This window comes from Oenanthe melanoleuca, chromosome 14, assembly GCF_029582105.1.
Source record: "Oenanthe melanoleuca isolate GR-GAL-2019-014 chromosome 14, OMel1.0, whole genome shotgun sequence".
NCBI lineage: Eukaryota > Metazoa > Chordata > Aves > Passeriformes > Muscicapidae > Oenanthe > Oenanthe melanoleuca.
Genome location: NC_079348.1, coordinates 9,564,486 through 9,581,117, shown reverse-complemented (window position 1 = coordinate 9,581,117; position 16,632 = coordinate 9,564,486). Strand labels below are relative to the sequence as shown.

General features: G+C 37.3%; 1 protein-coding gene across 7 annotated transcripts in view; it reads right to left on the bottom strand.

Moving 5' to 3' along the window:
* Positions 1 to 16,632, bottom strand: part of MRTFB (myocardin related transcription factor B) — a 66,810-nt gene that overhangs the window by 11,839 nt on the left and 38,339 nt on the right. For 5 of the 7 annotated variants that reach the window (XM_056503619.1, XM_056503618.1, XM_056503623.1 and 2 more), the window contains 9 exons: positions 14,200 to 14,265; positions 13,203 to 13,258; positions 12,564 to 12,639; positions 11,911 to 12,072; positions 11,201 to 11,385; positions 6,503 to 6,643; positions 5,762 to 6,009; positions 4,041 to 4,194; positions 1,141 to 2,163 (listed from right to left, as the gene is read on the bottom strand). In XM_056503619.1, the coding sequence (XP_056359594.1) occupies positions 1,141 to 2,163; positions 4,041 to 4,194; positions 5,762 to 6,009; positions 6,503 to 6,643; positions 11,201 to 11,385; positions 11,911 to 12,072; positions 12,564 to 12,639; positions 13,203 to 13,258; positions 14,200 to 14,265 (2,111 nt within the window). The remainder of the gene's footprint in view (positions 1 to 1,140; positions 2,164 to 4,040; positions 4,195 to 5,761; positions 6,010 to 6,502; positions 6,644 to 11,200; positions 11,386 to 11,910; positions 12,073 to 12,563; positions 12,640 to 13,202; positions 13,259 to 14,199; positions 14,266 to 16,632) is intronic. The other 2 variants (XM_056503621.1, XM_056503624.1) reach the window with 1 other exon arrangement.

Here is a 16,632-nt window from a genome sequence, read left to right as displayed (position 1 = left end):
AGAGTTTAAGACAAAGACAAATTGGAGATAGCCTAGCAGACACTGATGAAAATAACAAGGGACAGAGAGCATAAATCAGTAAGAAAGGACTGTAAGAATTGCCATGGGTAACCAGAAGATAAAACTGATGATGCAAGGAAAAGGTTGCTTTTAAGACCATGGTAATTTTTAATGGCCAATGAAAGGCAAGAAGTGTGTCCAACCTCATGGAAAACAATTTTAATTGGCAGTGGAAAACTTTCTGGAGTGTCGGTGAAGTGTAATACCAGGACAAGCTGCTTAAGGTTGTTACAGAATTCTAGCAGGGTTTTAGAACAATTCAGGTGGAGATCTGGGTGTACAGCTCCTACAGTTCTTGCACTGTAGACTGGGGCCCATCCTCACCAAAATTTTCCATTCCTCATAAAGATTGCTGGATGTGCTGCTGCACAGGCTTGCAGCAAGCCTGGGCCCACAGCATGCAAAACAGCCAGGGACACACTGCAGCTGGAAGAATAGTTTGCTGCCATGATGGGTTGTTGATGCCAACAATGCCACTGGGAAATGCATTACTGCTTAATTCTACCTCAGACCAACAGGTTACACTGATTCAGCTTGGTCAGATGACTCTTATACCTCTGAATTTATAGCCTGTCTTGGTTTATGGTGTATTTATTCACTACCTATAATCAGCCTAGAAATAATATTTGCATAACCATGGTTTCTTTTTCTAAGTCCACAGGAGAGTTCTACAACCTGGCATTCACATTTTTAAATATATTGAAGCACCACCACACAAGGTAGTTCACCTATGTTTTGCTAAATAGGGCTATCTCAAAGTACTGAGACTGTAGCTCTCTATTACAATTTGCAGTTAACAAAATGATACTGCTACTATAAATCAAATTGTGCATGGAGGCAGTACATGCCAAGACAATTACTTTTCAGGAAAGAGTATCTGAGAACAAAAGTTGCAAAGAAACAAGTATTAGAAGCAGGTATTATAAGATTGGCTCAAGCTTTTCTACCATTTCCCTTAAGTAGGAACAGGTTAAGCCTGATTTTTAAGTTAATCTTACAAGCAGCACATTTACCTATTTACACTGAGTTATGAAATACTGCCATGCTGGTTACATGATAAATAAATAGAAACACCCTCACCTGCAGCTTGATATTTCCAACTGGTAACTGCACTGCAGTAGCAGCATTCGGTGCCTGGATGGACAATGGGAGCAGCAGCTGGGCAGTTCCTTGGGTAGTTAATAAAGCTTGAGGCTGGGCAACAACTGCAGTTTGTGGCTGCCTCTGTGGACTAACATAAAACTGAGAAATGGCATTCTGAGATTCTGCTTTGGCCACAGGTATCTCCTGCTTGATAACAACCGCCTTTTTGGCAACTGGATTCTGGCCAGCAGTGTACACTGACTGTCCTAAGGAATGGCTGGCTACAGGTACAGATTGACTTGTACTTGAGCAGTCAGCAGGAGCAGTTTCCTCTTTGACAGCAGCACTGAACTGCTTCTGTTCCAAAGCAGCTGAGTTACCAAAAGTCTGAGACTGTTGCTGTTGTCCCCTTTTTTCAACTTCAAGTTGCATTTTCAACACTTCCACAAGTTTTTGTTCTTGTTCCAGTTTTCTTTTGAGCTCTTCAATCTGTTTTTCTTTTTCTTGAAGCTTGCGATCTTTTTCTGCTACATCAAACTCCATGGTTGAGATGCTTCCACTGCTGCGATTCTGATTATCCTCGTTTGTACTTGCTCTCAGAGGTGAAGTGCTTAGGAACTGGGACGGTGACATCATGGTCATTTCTGGGAAAGTGTCTGTCATACTCGTATCATCTGTGCTTAGACTTGACTGTTCGGAAGGAGAGGGAGATATGGGCAAGGGAGAACTGATGCTTTCAGTATTTACTGCTTTGCTGCCAGGTCCAGTAGGTGTTTTTTCTGGAGGGAAGGTGGATATCGTATTAGCCACTGGTTTGTTTAGTGCTGCAACAGGAAATGCCACAGTCACTTCCCCAGTGTTACCTGTGGCCCCACTAGAAGTGGTCACTGTTACAGAGGTACTTGTAGCAACCCCATTGTTGTTAAGATCTTGATAGGTTTTCAGACGCTCAATAAGATCTGTTTTTGTTCCAGACACTGGTAATCCCCTCAGTTTCAATTCCATTTTAAGCTCTGCTACCTGAAATAAAATAAAATAAAATAAAACACTATAATAAAAAAAGAAACTATTAAAACTTACTGATATGCATTCCTACTCCATCTTAATAATAAATATTATTTTCATTAGTGTATTTGCCAGTTATTACACCTCTGGGTTCTGACAGTATGCATTATCTATGAATGCATTTCCATGACGTCCAGTTTTTTTCCATGACTTCAGTTTTTAAGTGGCCAAAATCTTAGCAGTGTTCAGTTGTACAGTGAATAGTAGCAAACTGATCATGTTTTTTCATAAATAATCAACATGGAAAAAATGCACCTACAGCTCCAATTCTGAGCTAAAAATCTCTGAAGCAAACCAGCAGACAATGGCAGCAGTACAGATAAAAGCAGTGAACAGCAGCATGCTGAGCCTCTTTGTTACACCATCAGGACAGACAGATCTGTTTCTGAGAAACTTTATCAGGTCAGTTGATGATTCGATAGACCCATCAAACACAAAAGGCTCTCTTACTAATTAGCAACCTAACAGTTACCCTATGTGCCATCTAGGTTTCTTTTACACAGACAGTATAAGCAGTCAGAATTACTTTCTGACAGAAAAATGTTCTCAGTTGTTTCCAGTAAGCTTACAGACAAAGTAAAGTGCAAATGTGTTGAGTGTAAATTAATTCTGTGCTTCAAAATATCAGTTAAAGAAAAGCAGTCACAAAGAATGGCTTCTGTTTATTATAAACATGCACCACAGCTAACTGCAGAGTTGGGGCTCTCTGCATGTTAGAGCTACCTCTAATAGAACAAAAGGTAGTATTTCAGTATTCAACCAGCCTGGAATTTACTTTGGAGGTATTTTTGATTTGGAAATGATGAAAAGTCACAGCAATACATTTTACATCTCCAAAACCCACAGCGCTTTTACATTAAATAACTCCCTAGCCAATGACTATGAGCTGTTTCCCCCAGTCTGGTACCCTCTACTCTTCAGAGTGCATTCTAATTTTTCTCTTTATCAGCAATTAATTTCTGAACTTTTAATCAGAACTGATATAGCTGATTCAGTGGTAAAACGACCACCAGCAGGTCCACAAGGAAGGCTTATATTAGTGTTACCACATCAGCAGGAATTCCAATAAATTGTGCAGAAATAGTAAGTGAACAGCTTTAATCACTGTAAAGCATAATTTCAGGCACTAACTTAACTATCTTTACCAGTTTTTAGTTAAAAATTTAAAGACTGGAAATCTTATTTCAAACACTGTTGTTGTTTGAATTGCATTTTATAGATTTATTTCATATTAAAAGACTGGCTTTAACTTAGGACAATACATTACTGTCTTGAGAATCCGATCTTCCAAAATTTCTTCTTTTTATCCCTTCAAATCTAAAAAAATCCTCCCTCCCACCCCTCACAAACCTTGGTAAATGCAGAGAGAAAGAAATTAATTGCCCACTAGATGTCCCTACCCTGCCGCTGAGGTTTGGCACATTCCTGCAGCTGCTGAATCCTAAATTCCCACAAGCTGCTTCAGATTTGTCCCTCACAGTCTTTATTCCTGCTAATGTATTTCAGAAGGAAGAAGATCCTATGCAATGCCCTCATAGTGCAACCTGAACAGTCTACCCAGTCATAGTGAGGGACCTAAACAATGTAACTGAAATTCCTCCTCTTCTAATTCTTTGGGAAAGAAATGTCATTTCTGGAATATATGCATATGAGGAATCATATATTTCAATCCAGGAGGGCTGTGTATGAAAACTTTGATAATCTTATTCTAACCAATTAGGAGGAAAGTTTTCATTGGTACAAATTACCAGTCATATATTTCCAACAGTAACAGTTAACAAGTTATGAATTAAGTAATGCACAGGAATAGACAAATTCCTCTTATTTTTTACCTTCAAGTCATCCAAGCTTGAAGGTAGAGGACCTGGCTTCCTGCTAGGAACATTACTGTTCTGTCTTGGTGAGCTGGCAGCTGATGTTGGTGTACTGTTGTTCAAAGTATTCAGTGGTGAATTCCCATTGTTGCTCTGTTTGTCATTCAGTGGCCTTCAAATAATAGGAAAAAGAGGGACAAGAATGTCAGTGCTAAATATATTATGTTTTCCAGTCAAAAGGCTGTGATTCTGAATATCATGTCTATGAAGCTAATGAACAAATTAACTTTTTTACAAGTCCATGCTTAACCTAAAACATTACTGTTAAATATTTTCAGTAAAACAAAACAGACAACAAAACAAAGAGTAGTATGTTGCTATTTTGGTTTAGTTTTGCAATTAAGCATACCAATATATGCTTCATAGTTTTGATTATTGTCATGGTATCCCTGAAGAACACTATGGACTGCAAACTCAGTTTATACAAATTAATCACCAGCCAGGGCAACTAGTTAGTTTCTTTTGTCTGGCATCAATCAAACCCCCCCCTCCCAGTACTGAACTCTGTGTATCAACCCTTCCATAGATGTACAATGTCCACAGCATGGACTGACATAAAGCAGTTCACTTTGAAGATGATACACTTTTATCAGCTGTACTCAAAAATCTCATGTAAGAATTCTAAGTAATCATAAAAAATTAAAAATGCCACCATTTACACTAAGTACCATAAATCAGCTCTTTTATTTCGTTCAGCTCATTTATGAAGAAATGTTTCTGAAATGTCAGTAAATGGAACATAAGAAGCGTGGGCAAGCAGGCAGAAACACCACCAGTCCAAATGTTAGGATACATGGTAATTATAAATACAACCACAGATGGTAGCTCTAACTTTTCTAGCCTCACTTGCTGAAGAAAAAGAACTCAGTGAAAACTTATTTTAAAGAAAAAGCTGAAAGTCAATTTGAATTTAGGGTTGTGTGACTGGCATGTTACACTTTAGCACTTCTAGGAAAAGACTGGTCTTAGATGATGAGAATGAAACTCTGCAGATAGTCAACTTCTTGTTTTGTTATAGACTGCTGGCAATTCTTTAAGCATTTATTTTTTGACTGCTTCTACCTATATATCAGCGAGTATACTTCTCACTGTTAAAAGTGCTAAAGATCAGTACTAATGAGTAACTCATATAAGCAACAGAGATGAAGCTATAAACGACAGATCTTACCAAATTTTAAATGACTGTTATGTCTTATTTGTAAACTGCAAAAATGTGGTTTGTGAATTTAATGTAAAAAAATAAACCCACAAGAATAGTGTATGTCTTTGTTAAAGACATGGTCTGCAAGCTTCTCTCCTGCTCTGTCTCCCTATGTCACATTTCAATGAAAATGGCGTCAAAACTTTCTTGATTTTGCACAAACGCTTTTGAGTTTCAAATATGCATTTGGTCAAAAAAAAGCATCTGACAGATAAGATGTTCTGTTTCCACGTCAAAAAAATAACTAGGACCACTTCAAGGCTTATCAGACTTCAGGATTATTTTAACAAGAGAACAACCTCACCACCTTGTTAAATAAGGCAAATCATACCCATAGTCATGCACAACACCATTTCAGGTTTTCCTGGGTTCCAACTGTCTCTTTAACATTTGCAAACCATGTTTACTTCCAAAGCCCTAAGCCTATCACTAATGTATATGTTTTTTCTTTAAAGGACACAAACAATGCTTCACATACTTCAGTGGTGCAGGAAGAATTGTCTGGTAGTTGTAGTGTTGTTGCTGTTGGCTCAGGATCTGCAGCTGCAAAAACAGTTGCTGCTGTTGTAGCAGACGAGCATAGTTGGAGTCCATCTGTGGCTCATTTTTCTCACCTTTCTGATCAGGTGGAATATATTGATGATACTTCAATTTTTTCACCCTTGGCTTAGGTTCTTTACATTTCTTGCTCCGATGTTTATCATTTGGGTTCTTTGGGTGGCTTTGCTGTTTATGGATGGAAAAGACAGAAACAAAACCACAACAGATGTCATTTAAAGTTACGCATGGCTTAGAGACGCAGCATACCAGAGCACTTTTACTGTAGAGAGCTGCTGAAAACAATTGCACTTGATCCATCCCCAAATTATATTCTATATTAGAAGGCATATAGAAAGTAGAAACTCTTTATTGCAAAAACCTATTGTCCTTATTTCTTAAAAGCTTCCATAGCATATGTAATGCACAATTCTGCCTGAAAACTTTTGTCAACTGTACCGTAAGCACCTCTTAGAACAATGAGGTGGTCCCTACAAGGGTTTCTGCCTGACCAAAAGCTTTGAGTCACCAGCCTAGAATGCTCTCCTCAACACCAGCAGAAGTTGTTCTTAGCTACAGGCACTTGTAAGGTTACTTGTGTAGTTTTCCATTAAACACAGAACTGTGTGTAGGCCACAGATGAAGAATGTTGTCCTCAGGGGCCACAGTTCCAGGTACCCACCTTCACTAACGTTGGCCCAGGCTTTGCTGCTGATACAGTGGTTGTGGTCAAGGTGGTTGCAGCAGTGGAACGAGTCACATGCTGTTCGATTGTAGAAGGAGTTTTGAGGAATTCAGGAACTGGAGAGGTCAAAGGTGGATACTAGTATTAAAAAAAGATAAGGAAAAAAGAAACATTAAAAACATCGACCACCTGAGTAGCTGGAAAAAATGTGAAAAAGTTAAGATAATTTACTATCATGTCAAATTCACAAAATATTTTTCGGAGGAATGGTGAAAGCAGAACTCCTGTACAGTGTACAAGTATTCTGTAAGGGCACATTTTGGCACACTTTAAATATAGCAAATAAAATAAAATAGTTCCTTACTTTGACTTCTTAGTTAGCTAAGAAGACACTGCTTTATTACAATAAAATTGAGGCCTTCAGTATTTTTTGTCTGTGGAGTCAGATTTTTGTGTATACAAGGAGAATCTTGCCACCCAAACAAGCACAAGAAAAACATTGCTTTCATAAAAGTCAAACTTCAACACAGGCAAAAAAACTTCTTGTTTCAGAATGATCACACAACACAGCAGGACAGCAGGTGTATTTTCACCCTTCCTATGGTATTTTCACAGAACCCACCTCTGACTCTGCCAGGAGGTGCATTTCTTCTGTATCTTATGCTAGGAGAAGTGTAAACCCAAGCTTTGCTCATCTTGAATTTGTCATACCAGTTTTTATTGTGCTGAAATTGGTTGTGACTTTAAGTCTTAAAGAAACCTTATGATTTCCTTCTGTGGTGAATATCCCTCTGATGGACTATAGACTCTACATAAAGAGATCTCAGTCCTTGTGTTCCTAGATACCCAAAGAAATTTTTACTCTTTTCTCACAAACAGATTTTTCATTCTCTGATTATCTTTACCTGTTACAGGTAACTGTGCTAACAGTTTTCATTAGTCTTTCTTGGATATAAGAAACTGAAAAAGTACAGGACGTTCCATGCAGGGTCTCACTTGCTAATGGCTAATGCCATCCTTACAGTGGCATTAGCACTTCTACTGGAATCATCTCTTCTGACAGACTTGCAGTTTTACAGAGGATGTCCACAGTAGCTCCTGACTTCAGTGCTGAACACTGCACCCCAGTTCTCTTTCTCCTCAGTTTTATCTTGAGTCAATAGTCCCCAGGTTTCCATATTTCTTTGTCATGGGAAGGAGGGGCATTATGCATTATTCTTTACAAGAACTATTCATTCTATTAGAATTACATTTCTCTCCTAAAAGCCAAGTCAACCAGTTCTTTTTGCATAATAACAATCCAACTGTGTGCTGACTATGCTTCCTACTTTTGTTAGGTGACCCATTCTTACATCAAGGTTGTTAATGGCAACATGAAACCAGAATGTCCCAAATCAACTCCCACAGAACACTGGTACCAACTTCCTTTTAGCCCAGGACTTCCCTCTTTCTGTCTCATTTCTGGTAATCTCCATCCTCATTTTCCTAGTGTTTAATATCATTCAGTAATAAATCTAGCCAGATGACATCAGTTGCACTTCCACTGTTCAAGAAAGCAATTAGATAACCTAGTACAATGTTCCTTTTATAAAAGTCCCTTCTTTATATTCCTATCAGTAAACATCCTTTTTCTTCCAAATTAATTCCCAGACTTGCATTCTAATTAAGTTCGACAGGTACTTTCTGTTTCATTTCTTCCCGTACCTTTCCTGTGTTTTTCTATGAGATTGTACCACAAAGGACTTGACTTGGTACACATTTTGCAACTCTGTGTCCTTCTTCTTTTTTATTTCTGGGATAGCAGTTCCCAAGCTGCCAGTCTGCATGAACAAAGCTCTCTGACTTTTGCTTAATTAATCTGTAATAAGTTTCCATTTTATCTTGGTGTTTCATTTAGACATCCCGCTGTGTTCCCAACCATCAGCTGCCAAGAGGCAGCTACAGCTGCCTTCCCATAACCCAGCAGAACTGAATAGCGGGTTTGATCCCTCTGTCTTGCAACTGAACAGGAAGAGCTCCTGATGATGGCAGATTTACCATGCCCTCCCTAGTCACTGAAACGCTGCACATGCCTGTCCTGGGCTCCTGACAGTTTATGGCTACAGGCTAAAGATATAAATGCCTCTGTTTTTACATCAAAATTTCAGAGTTTTTGCTCTGGAAAGCATCTGGTATCTACACAGTGTCTGTTATTTGCTGGACTTGCAAAAGAATTGAGAGAGGAGGTTAGAGGGACTTTTCGGAAAGAGTTCTGGATGCTGTATTCCAACATATTGCATCCCTGTTGCTATCGAGTTTAAAAGGCTTATTTGAGTTACACACGTAAAACTTTAAAAAGCACTTAGTTTGTCTTAGACTCAAAGTGTCAAGTACCATGTTACCATAAGGCACAGTGGAATTAAAATGACCTCATGATTTTCACTATTTCTTAACTAAACACCATTTGAAATGTTTGGTACTTCACTCACTCATTGAACCATCTTGTACTATTCTTATCCTTTTTGAACCCAAACAACTTGACTTCAAACATACTATTTAGTTACCCATTATAGGCTAGGAAAATAAATCCATGATGACAGCATAGAAAAACTCTTCAAAAGAGGAAAGTCAATAAATTTTTTAAAAAGCCCAAACAAAACCAAAACAACAACAAAAAAGTGCCACCAAAATCCCAAATTGCCTCTTTTCACATTGTGTGAAAATTTTGGTGTTAAACATTTTCCTCTTGCCAGAGTATAAATTATTTTTCCTTACAGTAGTCATTATCCCAACCCACATACAAAGCTTTTTACAGACTTCCCAATTTTACCTGCAAGTGTTAGATGAGGCAATAAAGCCTGCACATCTTTTAATTTATATTTTTTTAAATTAAAAAAAAAATAGATTTAACAGGTCTTGACTTCTTAACTTGATTACTTCATACACTAGTAATTATTTAATTTTAACAGATCTCTATTTCCAAATAATATAAATTCTGCACTTTTTCTGCTAGATACCAACAAAAATCTAGCAGGTCAACAAGCTACAGAGAATATAGTAAGAAAAGTCTTTCTTGTGCCATCAAGCAAAATTCTTCAGCTGTTTTGAAAGTACTGTTTTATATATTCTAAACTGTGAATACCCCAATTTTATGTGTTTAGAGTATGACTAAAATGCCTAATCCTTACCAGATGCAAGTACACTGGGTTAAAGCAAGTTTTAGGTCATCAGTCAACAAGAGCTGAAGGTTCTCAAAATTATGTTACATCCTCTGAAGTCTGGAAATGTGCGGAGGAGGAAGCCTTGAAAAGAACTCTGGCTGCACTCTGCTTTATTCAAAACATTCTTTGTATTTTTTCGTTGTAATAAAATTTAAAATTTAACAGAGGAAATTAAAATAATAAAGGAGCCATTCCCAGACACGTCTCCTGTAGAGACCTGCTGTGCTGTTATTCTTTAATTCAAAAGGAACAACAAGGTGAGTATCTGTTTTATTCTGCAGAAGAGCAACTTCTTGTTTTAGATGTGTGCACAGAAGTGGCTGTAATATAATATGAAATCCATAAGCAAAGGCTTGAAGATCTGAAGCAGTTTTTCAATCAAGTTCAAGTGCCTTACTTTTTGTTTCTGCAATCACATATCTCTCTTCTGCTTCCTACTTGGAAAGCTTTTGGCATGTATTGCTTTGAGTATTTTTATTGAACTCTCCATTAGGAACCTAATTCCTTACTCAGGAATCTTAATTTCACGTGGTTTGTTTTCAATTTATTCAACACAAATTATGTTCTCTCAACGTGAAACCCAACGCACATCAATCTGTATGTTAGGGAACAATGAAATAAAATGGATGTGCTGTACTTTGTGTCCAGCATTGTTTTTGAATATGAACTTTGCAATACTTTTTCTATCTACTGTGGTAATAAAACCAAGGAGAGTAATACCAGATCCTGAACCACTCAGCTGTCAAGTGTCCATGGTCCTAAAGACAATATAGTCTTTAGAGCATTAACAAGAGCTATCTTTTTTTTACTATTTAACAGTTGACTTTTATATTACTTTCGGCAGTAAGGAGCAAACCTACAGCTCTTAAATCCTCACATATTTAAATGTGCTGCTATAAAGATAGCATTTCATCTGCTGTGACACAGTTACTTTCCTTTCTTTGTAAGTACCTTGAGAAAAAACTAAAAATCTCATAGAAAAATCAACATAACTGTTATTTTGATTTCTTAAATAGTAAATTCCTTAGGCAGCATTTTAGAACTATAGGAAAGAATATTTATATTATGTGGGAAACCTTTTTTTTAATGGACTTTTCTGAAGATAATGGAACTGACATCAACTGTTGTTGTTTCAGCTAAGTTTAATTCTAAATGAGTTCAAGACCTTGCTCAGAAGGAAGACAGACATTAAGTAATCAATAACAGCTGGAGTAAACCATGGCCATGAACTTTTAAACAACTTCTGGGAAAGCTACAGATCTTCTGTGGGTCATAATGAATTTCAGGGAATTTATGGCTTCACTGCAGCCTATGGGAATTTCATCACTGCCACCACCTAAGCCAGGGTTCTACTCTGTGCACTCCCAACCAGAAAATAGTCTCAGATACCCCTTTGTAGCAGCAGATGTTTTCATTCCATGTGAAACCATGCCCTATTTCTACAGTGGCAGACCAAAAACCATACTGTGAAGATTTTAACGTTTAAAAACTGTACCTGTGTTGATGTAGCAGCATTTGGGGTTACAGGTGAGGGTGAGTCACTTGGTTTTGGTTCACCAGGGGAAGCTGCTGAACCCTGTGATTCTTGGCTGGCTGGTTGATCAGGTGATAAAGCATCACTGCTGTCTTCATCAAATGAGAAATCATCCAAAGCTTGAGGGTAATTCTCTTGTCCAACCGCTAAATGTTTACATAGAAAGAAACAATGTGTTTTTTTTAAATTGCACAAATTGAATTTAGACATTTATGGCAGAATTAGCTTATTGCTGGAAAATGATCAGTTTTCAGCAATAGTCTAAACATATGGTACCTAAGTATTTACCGAGTTTTTAATGAGAGCCATATTAAATTATGTTCAAGGAATCAATAAAGCCAAGTGTGGAGCAGAAGTGATTTTAGTAAGAGATTAAAAAGTACATTCAACAGATGTGGAGTACACAAAGACACCTACGACAGGCTGAGGAATGGCCACAGATGTTAGATTACTTTGTAATAGTTTTTATTAAAAAAACAAATGTTTTCATTTAAAAACAGGATTACTTTATTTAAGTGATAACAAAGTTTAGGTCTCAGAAGCTGAACAAATAAGTAGTAATAAACTTAGCATATGCTATCTTCTAGTGAACTTTATTCTCAAGAGTTAAATTATTTATTTTCCACAATGTCATGTAGATCACAAACAGAAGCTGTGGGACTTCTACTTGCCTATAATGGCTTCTTTAACGCTGGAGTCTACAGGAAGAATATTTTTTTCTACCAGTTCCATAGGGCCAGGTCTCTGAGCAATCTTCTCATTCAGATCATCTGCCAACCGAGCTCTCTTCAGTTTCATCTGAGTGGCCTGTAGTGAAGGCTCTGCAAAGGTCTCTAAAAGGATATATTGATTTAAATATTCTGTTCCAATTATTCCCCAATTTCACGACAAACAACATTGTCTTGTCTTTGCAATAACCATTCCACTTAGATCAAAAGCAGTCAAGTATAACAGGTAACGGGGTAACAGTCACATTTAAAGGTTCCTTAGGGCCAGGGGAGAGCACAAGGCTTTGTCAGGTCATTTTAGGGCATAAGTAGAAACTGAAGCAATAGAAACACCCCATGATATAATTACCATTATAGATTAAGAACAATATGCAATAGCAAACAAATACACTGCTGAGAATACTTTCACTGCCATAGATATATGTATTACTATACAGATTTACAATACAGACTACCACAGACACTGCAGAAGTAGAGAAATACTGCAGATAAACCTTTAGAAAAAATTCAAATCAAAGTATAATTCAGTGAGACAACTGAGAGCACAACCAAGTCCCTGCTGTGAGCAGCTCCCAGAGCCCAGAGCTGGCATGTACCTTCCAGGATGTGCATTCTGACCAGCTCCGAGCGGTCCGGCCTGCTCCGGATCTTGTGCTTCAAGAAATTTTCAGTCTTAAAAGAAAGGAGAGAACACCATTAACTACTGTTCACTTAAAAACTCAAAGCAGTTTGATAAATCACCTGCATCCAGTCAATGAATAGTTGCAGTTTCATTCAGATGGGTGGGTAGCACCATCAGAACACAGGCAGTAGAGGGGATCCTATTGCTTTTTTCTGTTTTCGTAGCAGTTAAGTAGAGCTGATGGATTTTCAGCTTCCCCAAGCAAGATGGGAATGGTTCTGGATTTAATCCCACACCACCACACAATCACAATTGTATAGATTTGCTATAGAAAAGCTGTACAAGCATAATTTCCCCAAGTATCCAACCCTTAACTGGAGGTAGCTATGTGTTAACTCCTTTAAGTTTAATCCCCCACACTGATCTGGAAAGGCTCAGAGAGGTTCTTCTCAGATTTGATACACATATTTTGTTTTAATGAATTCTCCCAAAATAAAAGCACACATTATTACTGTAATGGTAAGACTCTTTCCATGTACTCAGAGAATTTTGTATCACAAAAAACTGACTCCTTTTCCAGATGTTAATCAAAAGTTTACACAAAGTGGTTTACCCTGGCTCGCTCCAGGCTCTTTATCTGCTCATGGAATGCAGCTGGACTTTTCAAAGCTGTGAAGGGAGAGTAAGAGTTAAACTGACAGGAAGTGATTTTCAAAGAAATATGCTAACCAGAATGTGTGTATGGGAGTTTAACACCACCTCACAGTTGTATTTGCATCTGACAGGCTTACACTGGATTCATGCTAGTTGTATCCACCTATATTTAGCAGAGATAAGCAATACTCCTATATAGGAATATTGGAATATCTGCTATTAACAGACTACTACCATGTAATGGTTAACTTTTCTGCTATGTACAAAGATGCTTATTTATCAAAACTGTCCCACAGTGGAAATTTCATGAGGTAAGGTTTAGAATGCCAAAATGCCAATATAATTTAATGTATTCCACTGAATTTTCTGGCTGTCCATACCTCATACTTGCTGTTATTAGAGAGAACTGGACCTTCCATTAAGAACTATGTGTTGATTTAAAAACAAAACAGAAAAATGTAGAGGCCTTAAATTTAATCTTATAAAACAGAATGATGGTTAGCTACTAAATAACTAAAAAGAGTTTAAAAAATCACTGTTCACCTTGAAATAACATAAAATGTAGATCCATGTTTTCTCTGCACCCCTCATTTGTTTGGCAACCTTTGCCATTCTACTCTTTAAAAACTGCTTTTTTGTTATTCATGCCCACTCACTTAAGGAATTCAGTTTATTTAGTAAATTAGTCATAATTATTTAAATAGAGAAAGTAAAAGCAGAGTCAGACTATGTCTACAAATCCTTGCATTTTCATCACAATGGCCATTTTAACTGAAGCATGATGTAAGCATGATGAATTTACTACGCTCCCTTACATTATCAAAAGGATCCCACAAGTATTTTCAAATGCTAAAGTTATTTTTAATGATCTCACAGAAATGCTTATCTTCATTATTTTATATAGTCAATTCATAATTAACACTATAGAAATACAAATTACTAGAAGCAAGCCTTACGTGGCATGATGCCCTGGTCCACCAGCTGTTCTCGTGTCCGTCTCTGTTGCAGCCTCAGCTGAAGTACTGACAAAACAAAACATTCATTCCTGTGTAAGCACAGTCTCCTCATAAAGTGCAAAACCCCCATTCCAATGATACCAAGTACTGCAACGTTAGAAATACTTTTTGCTGTGCATTCAGATCCAACAGTAACCCCCCAAGAGCCATCCTAGGAACAGCTGCCATTAACACAGTTCCCAGGGACTACTTCTATCCCCACTTTCATTGGTCTTTGCTGCTTCTCAATCTAATTTGATGCCAGCACTCTATTTCCCACGTGCATCTACTTTTCCTATCAGCCAGGCTTCATGAGGAATGTTGAGCTTACATCAAGAAAACAGTGAGGTAAAAAGAGTTTAAACCATAAACTGGAGCCCATAATGATTACAGACCCTTATTGCATGTTCTAAGCCGATCTTACATGACTTCACTGAGCTGAAATAGAAATCATGTTTGCAGAGCATTTTAGAAGAAAAGCTCTGTGTGTCTTGTTGATTGTTTTTTCTGAAGGCTTTTTTTTATATAAAGCCTGATTGTACATTTAAATAAACCTTGCTGAATGAAACACAAGAAACTGAAGAGAAGTGGAATTTTATCTGCCTTATTTAAAAACAAAAAAGTGTTACAATCAGGAAGACACCTTATTCTCTCTCTGAACATTAGAAAATGTTGGTTTTGTAATTGAAATATGTGTTATCATAGTTATTTAAAGGACAAAATAAATCCAATACTGTCAAATGTGCAAAAATAGTTTATAAAGCTTCAGAGGTAACTTCTTACATTTCACTACATGAAATAAAAAGTTTCTCATCGTTCTTGTGTAAGTAACCCATGTGACACATATTAAATACTACACCAGAAACCACAAAGCCTGGGGGAAGATGTAGACATAAAAATTTTATACTTTCAAATACTATGGCTTTTTGTTGCCGGGGGTGTGGGGAGAAGGAAAAGAGAAAAGATTGGTTTTTTCTTCTACTCCTCCCTTCCTCTTGTTTCTATATCAATTTATCATGGTGCTTCATTATCTCTTTGACATATATAGTTATTACCCCAAAGAGAAATTTCATCTTCTGAACAAGGGACAGTCAAGAGACAAAATATATTAAAGATGTAATATTTACATGCTGAAATTAAGACTTGAGAGCTTATTATGGGTGTATGATTATGGTATGCTGTTCCTATTGTATTTCACAAGGCAGCAAAACAAGCTAATGCATTGTCCAAAACATCAAAATGAATGTAATTTCTAAAAAATTAAGCTAAGGACAAAGTTCATTGTTTCCAGAATTTAAAAGGAACCAGCTTATTTCCTGTTCTGCAGTACAGGAAGGATATTCCTCTGGCTAAAGCATTAAGACCGGGAATAGCAAGTCCTGAAAACAAGGACATTATTTTCTTGTGTCACACAAACACTGAGAGTTCAAATACAAACACTTCAGGGCTGTGGCACTGCAGATCTGTTCAGAATTTACAATATTTTGACATAAGAACCACAAAGGACAGAGATACGAGAATGTAAAAGAACAACACTAACATGTACACTCATGAAAAGTCATTCAAAAGGTATTGAGTTCCTCTGGCAACTTGAAAATACCTGCTTTAAATAGGGCATTGTATTTTCAAGTAATATTAACTGTGACAAGTTAACAGAAGAATAACTTTATAATAGTTTGTTTTTGTGTTCCTTAATTTCCTGTAGCTCCAGGTAAGCCATGACCTCTTCTTATGGTATCTCTCACCAATAGGTGCAAACTTGTGCTGCCTGGAGTCCTGCACCAGTTTTCACACAGACAAGTGTTCATTAAAAAAAAAAATTCAATGGAAATGCATTTCAAGCACACAGTATAATGTTGTGATGTTAAAGCTTCTAACCCTGGGGTAGGTCACGAGCACAAAGCACAAAGAAGCTCACTGACTGCAGTGTTTACAGAAAGCAAGAGAACTGATATGTTCTTGGTTTGAGGTTCCTTGTTTACAATTACTAAGGTAAGAATGCTCAGAGTCAGCCTTAAAACTCTATATACAAACCTTTTACAAAATCTTAACTAAGTTTTACCCATCCAAATGATGTGACAGACAATTGATAAGCAGGATGGCAAGACTACCATATTCCACTGTTTTTAGTCCTGAGTAGATAAAACTTATCTTTCTTCTGTTCTTTGCTTGAACTGTGCTTTATTTTACATCACTAGGATACTGTCACAAGGCTAGGAAATCATATCCTGCTCTGGGCAGCAATCTTATCCATGCTTACAGCTCTATTTGATCCAAATTGACACCACACTTAAATCTGCCTTTCTTGGAACACTAAGCAAATTACAGATGTTCCTACCAAATCTTCACCTAGTTACAGGTCAGTTTTCAACTTTATTTCAGGCCCAAGGTCTT